Raw genomic sequence first — 18,367 nt, 5'->3', positions numbered from 1 at the left:
GAAATTGGAAATGTATGGCAAAAATCCCCATAAGAACTACATAAACACATGGAAATTAAATAACACCATCTTGAACAACCAATGGATCACAGATGAAATTAAAGAAGAAATTAGACAGTTTCCACAAATAAATGTTAATGCTAGTACAACATACTGGAAGTTATGAGATGGAATGAAAGTAGTCCTATGACTGAAATTTATAGTGGTGAATTCTCATGTCAGAAAAACAGAGCGAGCTCAAATAAACAACCTAATGTTGAAATTTAAGCTTCTACAAAAAGAAGAGCAAGTCAAGTCCAAAGCTCATACAAGGGAGGAAATTGTAAAGATCAGAGCAGAAATTGATGCAATGCAGACTAAGAAAACAATACAAAGAATCAATGAATTGAGTTGGTTCTTTGAAAGATTAAATGAAATTGACAAATATGTTGGGGACCAGGTTATATGAAGAATTATTAGGGGCCAGATTGTGTGACTTACACTCCATACTCCTAAGGCCTTGGGAAACCAAAAAGCATGCAGAAGGCTACATGGTTCTGGCTGTGTGGGGAATGCTCATAATCACAGTACTCCCATGGCAAGATAATATCTGGTAGGACAAGGTAAAGAATCTTAGTTCCTTACTAACTTGGGCAGGTATCTGGGTATAGGGAAGAGCCTGTTCCTTTCTCACACACTCCTCTTGTAAAAGTTTAACCTGCTTTTTATTTTTCAAACTATCACTTCAACTGTTATTGTTCCATGAATGACACACGACCCCTTCCTCCTATGCTTCTTTCTTGTTAATAAAAGTGAGTCAACCATGGATATTGTTGAGTCTGTACACTAGAGGCAGGCTTCTCCTGGTCCCCTTGTATCTTGAATATTGTATCTTTCTCTCTTTATTCCCTGTCATTCTTGCCTCACAGGTCTGATCAGCCCTTGGCACAAACACTTAGATAACCTTATCAAAAAAAAAAAAAAAAAAAAAAAGCAGGGGCCAGGGATTTAGCTCAGTGGTTCCACTGCCTACCTCCCAAGCATAAGGTCCCAAGTTCGATCCTTGATATAAAAAAAAAGGAAAGAAAAGACTCCAATCCATGCAATTAAGAATTAAAAGGTTGAGGGCTGGGGATTTAGCTCAGTGGTTCTGGCACCTGCCTCACAAGCTCAAGGTCTGAGTTCAATAATCCCCAGCACCAAAAAAAAAAAAAAGAATTAAAAGGTTGAAATCATAACAAATCCTGCAAAATTCCAGAAGATCATCAATACCTACTTCGGGAACCTGCATGCTAATAAGATGGAAAACATATAGATGGATTTCAAAAAATGAATCAAGAAGATACAAAAATTCTAAATAGGCCAATATTAAGTCAATGAAATTGGAGATATAATTAACAACCTACCAACAGCAACAACAAAAAAGCCCAGGCCCTGATGGATTCACTGCTGAATTTCTACAAGAAATTTAGAGAACAGTTAATGCCACCACTTCTCAAACTCTTTAATGAAATTTAGTATATGTGCTGCCGAAGCAAGCACTCTTTAATGAAATTTAAAGGGAAGCAATACTCCAAAATTCATTCCTGGAAGCAAGCATTACCCTGATTCCAAAACCAGAGAAAGACCCAACCAAAAAAGAGAACTATAGGCCAAATCTCACTAATGAACATAGATACAAAAATCCTCAAAAAGATCCAGGCAAACAGAATGCAGATCATCATCAAGAAGATCATACACCCTGACCAAGTGGGATTCATCATCCCAGGGATGCAGGGATGGTTCAACATATGCAAATCAATAAATGTAATACACTATATTAACAGAGTCAAGGACAAAGACCATATGATCGATCATCTCTACAGAACCAGAAAAAAACGTTTGAGAAAATCCAATGCCCAGTCATGATAAAAAAAAAGTTACATGATGAATTTCTTCTTTCCTACTATAGATTCATGCTAGTCTTGACCCCTACGTGAATACAGATGAAGTTAGACCCTCCCTCATTTCTCTATTTTTATGTTAGTCAGCTTTCCATCACTGTAACAAATACCTGAGATAACTAATTTATAAAAAGCTCATTTTCACCTCTGATATTGGAGGATCCAATCCATGATCAGGTAAACCCTTTATTTTTAGGCCTCTGGTGGGAGTGCCTGATGACAGTGGCAGGGAGTAAGTAATGCAGCAAAACCGCTCACCTCTGGCTCAGAAGCAAAAGAGAGAAAGAGGAAGGGGCCAGAGTCCCACAATCCCCTTTGAGTGCAGCCCACGGCGACAGGTAGACATCCCATGAGGGCCCACATCTTAACATTTTCACCACTGCCCAATCTCACCCTCCTAGGAACCAAGCCTTTTCGACATTCCAGATCCAAACTATAGCAACTTGTTTATACAGTAAAGCCTAAGACTTAGGAAAGACCTGTATTTAACTCAATTCATTTTAGGTAGACAGAGGTAATTAATGCCCCTGAAATGCACCATCAGCTGCAGATAAGCAAAACTGAATACAACTATAAACAGCAACTCTTGCCAACAAAGGAATATCTAGTTTTTTTGGAAGGTTTTATTAATCAGGACAGATTTATTTTATAGTACTAATGACAGATGGGCAGATGAGATATTTTTTAATACAGTTAACAGCTGAATTAAAAATATGTTTAACATTTTTAATGAAAATATATAAAGCTGTTTGTAAAAAGTGAATATAATGTAATAGTATTTATTACCTATTTAAAATTGGCCTTGAAAATCATACCTCTTATAATAAATTACTAAAAGTAAGTATTATTACTGTCTTGATGTCAGTTTTTAAATATTTTCCCCCTAAATATGCCTTCCTACATTCAAACATTTTTATCTGCTCTTAAATATTGGGTAAGATTTTTTTTATGAAGTTGATTTTTATTAACCAATAGTCCAGTATTTTCTTATAGCATCCATTTTTCCTACTTTTTTGAGCATCTTTTTATTGATGATTTTATAAGGATTATTTATTTTACTCAATGAATTTATTTTGCTTTTAAATTTAATCTTCTTTTAAAAGTCATTAGACCTTAATATATAGATTATTACCATTAGAATATCCAAGTTACTCATCTGTGTTCTAAGATTTTAAACATTATGAATGCTTTGTACTTATAACTTATGTGATGTCCTCATTACACAAAATTAACTATATTTAGTGAAAACTTCTTTTAGTGAAGGTATACACTAATGTTTCTTTGAAATGAATAAGTTATCTTTGGTCACTGGTGCCTATATTGATATCTCCTTTTTCAGGAAAGGTAATTGAGAAGCGGAACCTACCTTTCAACAACTGGAAAATGATCATATTCTGGATTCTTACCAATCTTGACATCAGGCCTTGAAATTAAAACTATCTTGATAAAATTGACAAATAATTTTAAAGCCATGGTCCAAGCTCTAGCCAGTTGATAGGTTTGTTTGCTTGTTTTTACTATTCTCGGCTTTTGTTTTAAAGGACCACAAAGAAGGTCTGAGAAAAGAATATTTGAAATTTTATCTTATTTGAAAGGAGAGTTAACTTTGGTTGTGTGAGGTTGATCTTAATCTTAAATCTCTTCCTTTTATTTTTCTCAGATGGGTCAGTGCTCTCAATAGTCAAAATGTATCATATCATATTAACTTTTGTTTTATTATAGCATTTATTTGTGTAGTTAAGTTTAAATAAATGAAGTTTTGTACAGAGCAAAAAAAAATATCTGTGCTCCTCAAACTACTTTATAAAATAGAAATGAAAGCAACTCTTCCAAACCCATTCTATGAGATCGGTATAACCCTGCAAGGATATAGCAAAAAAAAAAAAAAAAAGAAAGAAAGACACTGTAGAACAATACCCCTGATGAATCCATATGCAAAAATCCTTAATAAAACACTTGAAAATCAAATTCAACAACATATTAAGATTATACAGCATGATCAAATTGGGTTAATTCCAGGGATACAAGTATGATTTAACATACACAAATAAATGAAGCTAATATAGCACATAAGCAGAATTAAGGATAAAACATCACATGATCATCCCATTACATGCAGAAAAATCCTCTAATAAAATTCAGTGTCACTTGATGATAAAGGGCCTGACTAAACTAGGTATAGAAGGAGCATAGCCTTCATAAAACATAAAAAAGGCTATACGCGACAAACTCACAGTCAATATCACACTGAATGGGGAAAAACTGAAAGCATTTCCTTTAAAATAAAAAAACCAAGGTGTCCCCTCTTAGCATTCTTATTCAGTATAGCACTTGAAATTTTAGCTGGAGAAATTAGGCAAGAGAAAGAAATAGAAGGGATACAAATAAGAAAGGAGGAACTCCAGTTATGTTTGTAGATGATATGATGTTATACTTGGAAAATCCTAAAAACTCTACCAAGTGACTTTCAGAGCTGATAAATTCATCAATGCAGAATACAAAATCATCATATATAAAGCACTAGCTTTTGTATACATCAATAATAAACTTACTAAAAAAATAATAAACTTACTGATAAAAATATTCAGGAAAACAATCACACATGTACATGCATGCACACATCCTAAGAATAACCTAATGAAGATGATGAAAGACCTATACAAATAAAATTATAAAACACTGAAGAAACTGAAGAGTAGAAGATGAAAAGACCACCCATGTCACGAATTGAATTGTTAAAATGACAATACTGTTCAAAGTGATCTGGAGATTCAATGCAATTGCCACCAAAATACCAATGTCGTTTTTCAAGAAATTAGAAAAAATATCCTAAAATTCATATTGAAGTTCAGAAGACCCTGAATATTCCCAAACTAAAGAGAAATGCTGGAAGCATCACAATACCTGATTTCAAAATACACTATAGACTTTTAGTGATAAAAGCAGTATGGAATTGGCACTAAAGCAGGTATGTAGACCAATGGAATAGAACAGAAGACTCAGAAAAAATTCATGGGTCTATAGCCATCTGATTTTTGACAAAGCAGCCAAAAAGATATGTTAGAGAGAAGACAGCCTCTTCACCAAATGACTTTGGGGAAACCTGGATATCCATAAGCAAAGGAGTGAAACTAGATATCTGTCTCTCACTCTACAAAAATCAATGCAAAATGGATCAAGGACCTTAAGTAAGACCTGAAACTTTGAAACCAGAGGTAATCAGAGGGGATACCTCTTGAGATATTGGCATAGGCAGCAATTTCCTGAACAGAATTCCAATAGCTCAGGAAACAAAAGCAAGAATTGAGGAACAGAATTGGATCAGATTATAAAGCTTCTGCATAGCAAATGAGACAATAGAGTGCGGAGACAGCCGGCAGAAGGGGAGAAAGTGTTTGCCATCTATTCATCTGAAAGAGGATTAATATCCGGAATACATAAAGAACTAAAAAACTTAACAAAAGCATAAGGAATCCAATAAAAAACAGCAAATGATATGAACAGATACTTCTCAAAATGGCCAATAAAAATTTTAAAAATATGTCCAGTATCTTTAGCTAATAGCTAAATCAAAAACCGCTTTGAGATTCCATCTCACCCTGGTCAAAATGGCTATTATCAAAGGAGCAAAAAATATTCAATGCTGGCAAGGAAGTGGAAAAAAGGAACACTTTTCCACTGTTGGTGGGAATGTAAGTTAGCATAGCCACTCTGGCAAATACTTTGGATGTTTCTGAAAAAACTAAAAATTAAACTACTATGTGATTTAGCTACAATACTCATGGGTCTATACCCAAAAGAAATGAATTCAACACACAAAGATACCTGCACACCAATGATCAATGCATATATAGAAATGTCACTGAATCCAACTAATTTGTACAATTAAAGTGCATTAATAATTGTAATAATAATTAAAATGGGAGAACTGACTCTAAAGGCAATTCAGAAATCTGCCTGCTGCTCCTGCCACATGCTCACGTGATGAACTGTTTCTCCTGCATTTCAAAGGGTGAGGCCAGGATGCCACTGTTCAGTGCCTTAGGGATAAGGACAGAGTGCAGTGTCATTGGGTGACAAAGCCACCTTGGCGGGCCTGGAGGCACAGCTCTGGACCAAAAAGGCTAACTTCTGAGCCTTGAGATCTAATGAGATTTGTCTTGCTAGGTTTGGCTTTGGGGCCTATTATTCCTTTTTACTTTCTGATTTCTCTCTTTTGGCACAGTTATATCAATCCTGTACCTGTGCCATCATTGAAGTTTGAAAATATATAGTAATTTTTCTCATTTTACAGGTTTATAACCTGAAGAATTTTGCCTCAAGGCTAATCATACCTTCAGTCTTACCCATACCTGGTTTAGATGATACTTTAGAGTTGATGCTTAAACAGATAAAAGAGTTTTTGGACAGAATAAAAGTATTTGCATACTTGGGAGCCAAAAAGGTATATGCCCAAATTTCATACCGAAGCCCAAGCATCTTGGATGGCTATATTTGGAGTGAGGAAGTGACTAGGATTAAATAGGGTCTTAAGGGGATGTGCATGACTCAATAGGACTACTGTTCTTATGAGATGAGACTTCAAGAATTTTTTCCTCTGCTCTCACTCTGATCTGCAGGACATACCAAGGAAAGACCACATGACAACAGCAGAAAGAGCCACCTGCAAGCCAAGGAGAGAGCTCTGACCAGATTGGCCCTGTTGGGCCTTGATCTGGGATTTTCAGGTTCCAGAACCATGAGAATCCAGTCTGTGATTGTTTTATAACAACCTACTGTGCTGACAAAAACTTTGCAGAATTGAGTTACTAATACGTGATTAGGCTAAATTCCTCACCTGCCTTAACAGACTAAAACTAATATCTAAGATACACAGGCTAGTGTTATAATGGTAAGAAACCAAGGTTGATTATTGGAAGACACTGGAGATCAATGACAAAACTTTTTTCTTTACCCTTATTTCTTTTATAACCTGAACCCTAACCTTTTAACCAACCATTAAAAAGTTTAACATAATTTTAAAAGTTAAAACATAACTTTTATTTCCTAAATTTCAGGCATTCACATCTTTTATGATTTTTGTTATATGTACTTTTGCTTGTCTACTTTCAATCAGTATTTTAAAAACTTAATCATCTTAATTTGCTTAATGGTCAATCTAGAGTGTTTATAGTTATATTTTCCCAGTACATATGAGAATATAAATGATTATTAAAAGCATTTACCCTTATAATACCTAAAATTATCTCATGATCCAGGACTGGTATAGGAGTTATACATGCATTGCTAAATACAAAATTTGATTATCATGATGGAATAAAACCATATTAAATGTGAAGTGCTAAGAAACTAGAGAAAGGGCATTTCAGCTCACTTGGCTGCATACCAGTCATGTACCCTGCTTCAAAATGTTTCAGAAACTTATAGCCCAACAACCACTGACACTTTTTCCTGTAACAAGTGTGACCATTCCATTGCCCTATGCCTGCCTGTATCTTACTGTAAGGATGACATGCATCACCTGCCTAAAGGAGTCAAAGAAAGCATGGTCCTGTCCTCCCTGAAATTCCTTTCCTAATATTGGGCCCATGCTACTCACTCCTTCCATCTCAACCCTTTCCTTTTAAAAACACTTCCTCTGCTCCCCTTTGAGGACCTCCCTTTGTCTTGGCTGCTGTTAGCACAAAAGTGCTCTTTCAATCTCTCAGCTTATTTAATAAATCTCTTCTTTCCTTACTCTGGTTTTGGTAAATTCTTTTACCACTCACATCACTGGCCCTCTGCAATGCTATGTCACAACATTAAACATGTATGAGAAAATGAAACCCTGTCTTATGTTTCATAGTTGTTATTCTACAAGTTGCACTACTGACAAAATTTAAAAACATCTAAGTATTTGAATTTCCCATATTAGAATTATTATATTGCACCAAATATAACTTAAAAGTATTTCACAAAATTAAAAAGAATAGATTTTCAATGCTGTTGAAGCCAAATTCTGTGATGGTTAATTGTGGTGTCCACTTGGAATAAGACACACCTAGTGGATTAGTGGAGCACAGTTCTAGACATGTCTGATTGACTTCTAAGTTACAAATTGAGGACATAAGACTCATCCTGGGTGTGGGTGGCACCAATAATAGGGTTGTAGCCTGGATGGAATGAAAATAGGATTCTGTCCTTTTTGCTTCTTTGGAGGAGCTCTAGTCTTTGCCATCACCTTTAGAAGTTCATCTCCAGTTCTTTAAGGCTTCCAGCACAGACCCTTCAGCTTTTGGAAAAGGACTCACACCAGATTCTGCAGTGAACTCCAGGCCTTCGAATGTCCTCCAGCTCTCCAGCACACAGCCATTCTGCATTTATGCACCCTGACTCCCAAGGCGACCACTGTAAGTCTACTTTCTTAAATCCTTTATATATGTGTGAACATATATATATATATATATATTTTTTTTTTTTTTGGTACCGGGGATCGAACTCAGGTCCTTAGCTTGAGAGGCAGGCGGTGGAACCACTGAGCTAAATCCCCGGCCCATGAACATATATATATTTTTATATCAAATCCATTCCTCTACTGAATCTTGTCTGATACATTACTCTTTTTAAAAAATCGAGAAGCTAAATATGATAGGATTAACAACAACAAAAAAGCATTTACCTCAGTTCGCGAACTCAATTCTCTCCACAATTGCATTCACAAACTGAACTGGATGAGAACCAAATCAAATTTCCCCATAAAGTCAACATTGAACTTAACCATTGAATTTGATTCAGTTCTTGTCCAACTTGGTTTGCAACCAGAATCATGGAATCGAGTTTGTGAACCTAGGTACCACTGTATGTTATCACAGAGAAGCTGTCCAACACAACAATTATTCAATGAATGTTTAACCAGGGGCTACACACAACGCCCTCTCCTAATTACTAGACTCTAAAGACCGATCTGAAGTCTCTGAAGTTTGAATTGCACTGCATCTCCATAAGAATCTAAGCAAGGGCTGGGGATTTAGCTCAGTGGTTCCACCACCTGCCTCGAAATTGCAAGGTCCCGAGTTTGATCCCTGGTACCACACACAAAAAAATAAGAATCTAAGCAAACAGAAATGCTTCTTGATAATAATTTCATGAATTAAAGTGGTTCATCTCTCTCTTTTTTTTTTTTTTGTGGTACCAGGGATTGGACTCAGGACCTTGCGCTTGTGAGGCAGGCGTGGTGCCACTGAGCTAAATCCCCAGCCCAAGTGGTTCATCTCTTGGTGACTAAGTAGTGAAAAGGCTTTAACCTAAATCTTTGGTAAAACTTAAAGCAAGACATAATTTACTTAGAGAATAATTATGCTTTAATTTCTCAGCATTCTATCTGTGTAACTAAGTCCTTTGTATTTTATCTATCTAAAGCACATTTTCTTAAGGGTGGGGGACTGAGGAACTCCTTACTACAGATGGAAATATGTGCATTAACCTATACCTATCCCTCTTTAAAAGCACAACTTCCACCCACTTCATTTCCCCTTGTAGATGTATTCTGTTCTAGTTCTGGTGGCATCAACAATCTCTGCTGCACGTGAGGGAATAGAAGGTAAAGCCTGCGTGGTCCCAGCTCACCCCAGGAAAGGTCCCTGAGGCCTGAAAAGAAGATTTTAATACTGATAGTCTTTTGTTTTTTTTTTTTTTGGTACTAGGGATCGAACTTGGGTTCTTGTGCTTGCGAGGCAGGCGGTGAAACTACTGAGCTAAATCCCTGGCCCCCATAGTCATTTTTGCAAGCAGAATGGATTTTAATTTATTTCATTCAAAAGTTTTATACAAGAAAAAAAAAGTTTTATACAAGAAAATTTGTGAAAAAATTTATTGTAAATAAAACTCAGAGTAAAACTGAGTATTTTTTTGCATTTCTCCTGGTAATAGCACTCAACCTATAAGAAACACAAACAATGCTGTACAATGTTGTAAAGTTCTGCTTTAAATATAGCCATTTTTTGAAAGTTGGTGTCTCTTTTTAGTGGCAACAAGTAAAATTGTTTTTAAAATGCCATTTAAAAAACAGTATTTTAAGGGCCAGGGATTTAGCGCAGTAGTTTTGCTGCCTGCCTTGCAAGTGCAAGGTCCCGAGTTCAATCCCTGATACTCCCCAAAAAATAAAAATAGTATTTTAAGAAATACGTACTTGATTAACATGATGTGTTTTATAGAATGGACATATATCTGGACGCCACTCTGAATATGGAAGATTTATATGTTAAAAACCACTCTTGAAACCCAAATGTTCTTTTTATAGAAAGTAGTTTAAAATAATAAAAAGAACTTGCCAGTAACTCCATAAACTTTCACACATGGGATTTAAAAAAAAAAATCCTCACCTTCCCTACCCCTCTCCCACAAAAAAGACAAAAAAGTGATTCATTTTGGCAAAGCCTTCATATAACCACACATGCCACACAAGTGGATGCTCTGTTACACAGTCAGTATTTGCTTCCTAAAGTGCATGTTTGAAGAGTTGTCTAGTAAAACTGCAGTATCAAATATGACACTTAACACGACATGCAATAACAAAGCTAAGACATTACAGTGTAAAGTTTTAAAAACTATTTTTAAAACTTTTGATTCACCAAAAAAATAAAGATGTCAAATACAGTAGCATTCTCATCCTCCAACAGTAAGCGTTAGATGCTTCTGTTATTTGGCAAATCTTTTGGAGTTGAACAAAAAAATGCAGCCTAAACAATTTTTCTTCTGTCAATATAATACGATTCCGTGAGCAGAACAGTAGGCTGCAGCAGAAGAGTCAGATTTTTGGAAGTTTGGGTGCTTTCACCACAGGATTTGCCTCCTGTAAGAACCTCCTCCCTGCACTCTTGTAATCAAAGGTGCAGCCGTGAGTCTCTGCATAGCGATGAGATGCGCAGAAGTTGTTCCCACATCTAGAGCACAGAAAGGGTGTGTGAATAGGCACATTTCAGAGGGGTGTGCAGGCCAGCAGATGCTCTCTGGATCTTTCTCAATTTCAATTTCTCAAAAGCAGAGACCCTGAAAAGAACAAGCTAACTGTCTATGAGTGGCAATTTATAATAAAGAATCTATTATGGATTGAAGCTACGTTTAGCCTTCATGTGAAGTAGCCCCATTGCAAAAGGTGATAAATATCTCCACCATATCTCCTACACCTAGTAAACCTAAATGAAAGTCTGAAAAATGCAGTCTTATGAAAAAATTATGTTAAATATAGCTACTTCATGAAAGAATTTTTTAAAAATGTTACTATGGTAAGGCATTTTGTTTGAATACAAGACACTTCAAAAAGTAGCAGTTATTTTCAATGCCTGGGCTTACCCAAAGGCCAGACATCACCATTCTTGGAGATATCAGTCAATGCTAATGAAAAACATAATTATGGGAAGAAAAAGTTCTTTACTTTAAAAAATGTATTATTCAACTGTTTTGAAATAATTGTACCATATAATTGTTAAAATTTATAGTAAATTAACTTTCAATGTAGTCTGTTTTTGTCAATGTAAAATAATAGCATCTTGCAGAGGGCCTTCTTCTAAGGTAACGTTCCAACAAAAGCCATGCATATTTAACACAAAACAAAGAAGGTTCATTTTCCCGCTAGCTCGAATCTCCTAGTTAGAGGACAGTGCAGGATCTGCTTTTGCCTCTTGCAAACTCATGAGTTATCTACTTGTTCTTTTTTTTGGTACCAGGGATCGAACTCAGCACCTTGCACTTTTGAGGCAGGCACAGCACCACTGAGCTAATCCCTGGACCAAAATTGCCCCCCCCCCCATACCAGGGATTGAACTCAGGAGCTTATGCATGCAAGGCACGCAGAGTACCACTGAGCTAACTCTCCAGCCCTTACTTGTTCTTGACTTTAGTCAATCAGGGATTCACCTGAGGGCTGCTATTTGAACATCATCTTGATGTTGTGAGAAGCCAACTTAAATCATGCTTTATTTGCATAATCCCCAGGCTAGGTCATTGCCAGAAAAGCATCTGAGCTGCTCCAGCTGGCCAACCTTCCTGCATTCAACCTGCCTGCATTTGTAGCTAGTAGCCAGTCCAGTTTTCTTTCCACAAAGAAAACAATGTTTTGTTGTTGCTTTCTTCTTTGTTTGGAGAGGAGCTTTCACAGGTGGGAGGGTACACTCTCCTGTTAAGAGAAAGGGCACTTGATTAAAAGGCTTAAAATCTATACATGAACAGCTAAGCAAAACATATTTCTGTTGCAGTAAACATCTCTGCCACAAAAATGTAATTTGTAGCATTTTCTATCTAAAATTTAGTTATAGAATCTACAAAAGGAGTTGCACAAGGACGCTGCTTTTAAGATTTAGTAGGTTTATACTGATATGGACTTCTTGGACACACTAATACTTTTCTGGTTGCACCTAAGGGTAATCAGCTCATATAAAGTAAACCAAGCCTTGAAGAGAATTAAGAAAGATGTCTGGCTCAGAATCATACTTGATGAGTCCTTCAAGAATAATCCAGCTGTAATACAATCATCCTATAAATGAAGAGGTGTGGGAGGCCTGAGCTCAGTATTTGGCAGCTAAATTCTCAGAAGACCCTTCAAGGATTCTGACAACTAGCTTTACAATTAACCAAAGCTATGCCTTTTGTCAAAGCCCAGATCAGGTACTTGCTATTAAAGCATAAAGGAAGAAGACAGCTGTTGCTCCCCTCCTGGGAAAACCAGCCAGCATGTCTGTGAGGAGCCACTCCTGGCAGAAGACGCTCTGAGAGCTGCTCTGTCCCTGTGCTGCGGAGGCCTGGTCCTTCTTTAGTCCAGACATAACCAGGCTGTCTAAGAGAGACTGATGTTGGACTAGGATGCTTAAAACACTTGCCCAGGCCAATTCCTCCAACCCTACCCTGCAACCCAGCAGGCTCAGCCGCTGGAGCTTGGGAACCACATGGCAACTCTGAAGTGGGCTCCTCCCAGATAGGAGCTATCAATTTCAAACTTGGTTTTATTCTTCAAGGGTATTCTACATGCCATTCATCATTTCCTGAACTGCGAAAAAGCTTAGGGAGAGCCTTCGCTCTGTGCACACCACGGAGACGTTCTCTCCCTTTCTCCATGGAGATTCAATAGGGTACATAAACGGTATGATTATTAGCCTCATTCTGTCTCCATGGTGACCCCGTTTCCTTACCTCCTCTTTTCCCTGCTGCTGCACTGTTTCGTTTCATTTCCAGGCCAAGGGCAGACTGCAAGAACACAAAACACCTGCAGAGGTGAGTCACCAGTGGGGCGACAAACTCGGACTGTACTAAGATATGGTGGGGCTTCCCTTTAACATTATTTGATTTTTGTTTAAATTAATTTGGAACCCAATTCTCACTTTTAGCACTACTATGTAGTGCCTATTATTATTATTATTATTATTATTGTTATCATCATTTATTTTTGTGACAGTGTCTTACTTTGTAGTCCAGGCTGGATTTGAACTCACAGTGATCCTCCTACTCAGTCTGCCCAGTGCTGGGATTACAAGCCTGCACCACCATGCCCAGCCTAGTGTTTATTATTAATGTTTAAAAGACTAAAGTTTGATGGCTCAGATAAGAATTCTTACTTTGTGAAAAAGCACAAATAAAAATATTTAGTATTTAAGAAACTGTTTACCTATTTTCAATTACAGTTCTCAATTTAGGACCAATACATTTAAAATTTAATCATCAAACTGGGTGTGGTAGTGAAGGCCTGTAATCCCGGCAGTCAGGAGGCTGAGGAAGGAGGATCCTTGAGAATTCAAGGCCAGCCTGGGCTACACAGTGAGTTCAAGTCCAGCCTAAACTAGGTAGGGAGATCCTGACTCAACCAAAACCAACCCCAAAATAAATAAATAAAATTTAATCATCAAATAGACTGACTACAAACTGGAAAACACCACCACCACCACCACCACCACCCTCAGGCCTATTTATGGCCAGAGACAAGACTCAGTGTTGCCTCTCTTCTCAGCATCGCAGAAAGGGCTGCACTTACCGGGAAGGGCACTATAGGCTGGGGCCCGGGAGAGCCGCTTGGGGTTGAGGGGTACAGGCGCCGGAGCGGCGGATGCAGCGTGGTCCCCGGGGGGCGCAGCCGGCCCAGGCTGTGGCCACTCTGTACCCCGGCCCTGCTCCAGCTCCGGGCTAAAGAAGCCAGTAGCCTGGCCTTGCTCACACGGCCTACGTGATCTTTGGTGGCCTTGTTGGCCATCTCCGTGATGTCCCGCCCCTCCACTCGGGAGATGACGTCGGGCCTCTTCCCCGGAGAGCAGACCTTCACCCCTCCACAGCCACGGCCAGGGCTGGGGACAATGGGCTCGAGGGCGGCTCTGGAGTCCCGTGCCCTGGGCTCTCGGTGCGGCTTCCCCGGTGATCCGCTGTCCCAGGGACTGTGTGCTGCTGCCTTGGGAGAGGCCGGGGTCGATGGGGACAAGACGCTGGCCCTCCGCGCGCCCTGGGCGCCTGCACCACAGCCCGCCCCCGCAGCGTTCCCCTCCGTCTCTGCGGGGCGCAGCGCAGCCTCGGGTTTGTGCTCTTTGAGGGGTGGGATCACAAGGACGGGATCCTGCAGGTCCTTGGTCGCCAAGTTCCCTGTGGAGTGCTGGGTGCCCTGAGGCTGAGAGGACCCCGGCCTCAGGTGTCCCTGGGTCCCCAGGCCCAGGGGCGTGAGGGCGGGCAGCAGCGGGGGGCGGGGGATCACGCCCGAAGAGTCACTGGAGGGGCGCATGTTGGGTGGGTGAGGCTGCACCCTCGGGACTCTCTTGGGCTGCAAGGAAACAGCACACAGACATTACTGAGGGTCCTTCTCACCACCTGTTGGCTAATCACAGCACTTTGGCATTTCATAATCTCAATGCCAAATCTTTAAACGGTATACACCTTAAGATTCTGATTGAGAATAATTGCGCTATTTTGCTTCACTGGGTATAATTTTCTGAGAATGTTAAAGAAAAATAATTGTATTTACCGTAATATTATTTCTCAGTTTTACTGAGAGGAACATAGGTTGATTATTTGTGATATAGCACTGCTGACCCATTTTCCATCCTGGACCATCTTTCCTGCCAGAATGAACAAGTGTTTGAAGGGCTGAGGATCATCAACTGCTCTCCTGGAAGGAACTTGTGTTTCAGGAGGGTGGCCCTGACCCTAATGGCTCTGGGAGGCGAGGGAAAAGAAGGGCAAGTTCCAGCCTAGCCTGGGCAACTTTGCTAGACTCTGTCTCAAAAAATAAAATAAAATAAAATTTAAAAAAGGGCTGGAGATATAGCTCAGAGTGAAGGCCCTGTGTCCAAGTACAAAAAAAAAAAGTGGCTTGCATGTCACTTAGGCAAACTGCTTGTGCACACGATATGGGTAACGCTGAATGCCTGATTTCTTTCAGGAGTCTGGGACACACACGCTGGACAGAAGAGTGCCCCGCAGACAGGCCCAGTGAGGTCTGCGTACTGCTCACCCTTGGTGGAGGAGCTAGCCACATCCTACAGGCCCTGTGGGAAAGGACCCTGGGAAGTCTGGGCCTGGCTTCCTCTGGACTTGGCTCCCTCTACCTTTTCCCTTTGTTGATTTGCTTTATATCCTTTGCTGCAACAAAGCCTAGTCACAGTGCAATTATATCATATGTATTATGCTCCAATGACTCTTCCCAGCAAAGCATACACCTGGGAGTGGTCTTGGACCCACTGGCTCAGGGTTTTAAAACATTGAAAGATTTATTTGATCTGAGAAGAAACCAGAGTATGGTTAAAAGTTTTAATGAAAGTTCTGCAAAAATTCATGCTCTTATGAGGAAAGTTGAGAATTAAAGGAAAGAAGACTTAACAAAATGGTAGCCAGCAGGGAATGGGATAGGATGAAGTATCTGATGACAAACACTCTCCTTACAAGGGACAGAAAATATGCTATGTTGTCAGAAAATTCAGATAATCTAGGAGATAGCATTGAGGCAAGGAAAACAAGAGGAGCTAAGAAGAAAAGGCCTTATGAACCTGAACCAATTCCTGCTGCTGCTTTTATGCTGGGGCCATTGCCAATCTGGGACCATTGCCAATTTTACATCCACCAAAAAATTCTTCAAAAGTTAGGGTTACGACTTCTAGGCCGTGGAGATTTATGCTGGTTGCCTAAATCTGAATCTCTCCATGCAACTTCTACCCTCCCCCACCACGTCCCCCAGAATTAAGTAACAATCTAAGCTAATCCCATTGGTCTGGGAATGTGGCTCAGTGGCAGGGCACTTGTCTAGCCTGGGCAGGGCCCTAGGTAAATCTAAGACTCACCTGCAAAGCCTATTGCTGTGGTGAGAAGAATGTTGAGCTTCAACAAAACGAACAAAAAAACAGAATGAGAGAGGCAGGTTAAACTGCTGATGGAACAAAGTATGCCCATCAAAGAAAAAAATCCTACTTGTTACGAAAATACTGAAAGTGGGTCTAAAACCTGTGCTATCAAACATGGGCCACCAGGATGAAAAGGGCAATGAGAAATCGAGAAATCGCTTGGAGACCAAGGAGGTCATTTCAGAGGCATGGCTGTGGGGGAGGACCCAACTGGAAGGAAAGGTGCCTCCCCTTTGAGAACATGAGAAGGATGGTAAAGAAAGACAGGACGGGGAGAGTAAAGATCTCAGAGACACAAAAGTAAATCACAAAACCTTCCTTCTAAAAGAGTAACAGTGACTTAAACAGAAACAACTCCAGCACTGTGGGAGACTGAGGCAGGAGGACTGAAAATTGGAGCCTGGCCTAGGCAACTTAGTGCTCAGTGAGAACCTGTCTCAAAATAAAAAATAAAAGGGCAGAAGAGCTAGCTCAGTGTGAAGGCACTGGGCTCAATCCCTAGTAGTACAAACAAAAACAAAAATGAAAACTGAAATTCTTGCAATTTTCTAGAGAAAAGAGTGTTTGCACCCTCTCCTCACAGTATCGGGGTACTCTATCACAAAGCTGCATCTCAAGTCGTTTTTAATTGAGACAGGGTCTCACTAAATTGCCCGGATGGGCTTGGAATTTGCACTTTTCTTGACTCAACCTCTTGAGAGCAGATAGGGTTGCAAGTGTGACCTAATAAGAAACTTACTTCCCCACACAAAATCCTCACTGCTGTGTATTAACACCCAACTATGAATCCTTATTCAAGTAAATGTTATAGGAAAAAATTAGAAAATAAGCAGAAAAAGGCAGACCAAATGCACACAAAGCTAATGAAATACATTAAAAAATAAGAATTAGAACATGTCAGCTAGATTCACCAACACAATGAGGGGGGAAAAAATCTCTAAAACAAACAAAAAAACTTATATCCCAGCCCTCCAATCTGAATTAAATATTTTCAAATTAGTATTCACAGATATTTTTTAAAGTCTTATCAAGGCTGGAGATTTAGCTCAGCAGTAGAGTGCTTGCCTAGGATGCACAAAACCCTGGATTCCATCAAAAAGCAAAAGCAAAAGAAAGTCCTATAAAATCATAAATCCCCAAACTCAAGAAAAAGTAGACAAAAAATTAGGAAGATATGAAATAAATTGATCTAGTCCAGGGAAATCATTTCAGAAATGAATAAATTATAAGATGCCCAAAAGAGACAAGATTCTACTATTCTACTGAAATTAATAAACAACACTGAAAAAAGGTGCAACAGTCAAGGGAATGAAGTTTCAGCAGGTGTGTAAAGTTCCTAGAAAATAAATAAATAACATCAAAAATATACAAACTACAAGAAATCATCCTGAAATAAAAGACTTGAATCTTTATGTTAAAAAGGCACAAGGGTGTAGTGAAAATTGACTTAGAATACTTAATTCCAAGACATATCCTAAGTAAGACCATTACACTTAAAAAGACAATAAGATCAAGTCATTTACAAAGAAAAGCTACTTGGCTTGGCAGTAAAATAAACATAAAATAAATTTTCAGATAAATGCTGAGAGAATTCATTTTCAGGAGCCCTAAATGAAAAGAAACTCTAAAGAAGACAATTCAGATAGAGGGGAAATAATCCTTGAAGAAAGCATATAACTTCAGGGAAGAATAAGGAGCAACAGATAAGATGGCTCTGTAGGTACATATGAAATACAGTCTAATACTGGCAATATAAAATGATTGGGGTTCCAAGCACACACAGACTTAACGTGATGACAGTGTGAATGAAATGAGTGTGCTCAGATTCCAGGGTCTACAGTAGTAATACCACTACAACTAAATGAAAGTCATAGAAATTATTTTTGCTAGACAATAATAAATCAAGGGTGCACACTGTAATCTCCACAGTAACCACTGAAAGAAAACAGTAAGAGAAGGTATAGCTAACAAAAACATGGAAAACAAAAAATAGAGTACACCTAACAAAGCCAAAACTAAAGAAGAAAAGAAAAAAGAAACAAAGTGGGTGGGAAAATAGAGAACAAAAAGGGCTGGGTATTTATCTCATTGTGAAGGCCCTGA

General features: G+C 38.9%; 1 protein-coding gene across 2 annotated transcripts in view; it reads right to left on the bottom strand.

Moving 5' to 3' along the window:
- Window positions 1-10,321: 10,321 nt before the first annotated feature.
- Zfand4 (zinc finger AN1-type containing 4) overlaps window positions 10,322-18,367 on the bottom strand; it is a 47,293-nt gene continuing 39,247 nt past the window's right edge. For both annotated transcript variants that reach the window (XM_087211004.1, XM_087211003.1), the window contains 4 exons: window positions 13,921-14,691; window positions 13,085-13,139; window positions 11,961-12,075; window positions 10,322-10,843 (listed from right to left, as the gene is read on the bottom strand). In XM_087211004.1, the coding sequence (XP_087067130.1) occupies window positions 10,708-10,843; window positions 11,961-12,075; window positions 13,085-13,139; window positions 13,921-14,691 (1,077 nt within the window). In that variant the 3' untranslated portion in view covers window positions 10,322-10,707. The remainder of the gene's footprint in view (window positions 10,844-11,960; window positions 12,076-13,084; window positions 13,140-13,920; window positions 14,692-18,367) is intronic.

The sequence above is a fragment of the Heterocephalus glaber genome, unplaced genomic scaffold (assembly GCF_053883595.1).
Source record: "Heterocephalus glaber isolate CG9 unplaced genomic scaffold, H.glaber_assembly_v1.0 deba00001258, whole genome shotgun sequence".
Taxonomy (NCBI): Eukaryota; Metazoa; Chordata; class Mammalia; order Rodentia; family Bathyergidae; genus Heterocephalus; species Heterocephalus glaber.
Note: the sequence above shows the minus strand (reverse complement) of the source record. Positions and strands in the feature narration are given on the sequence as shown.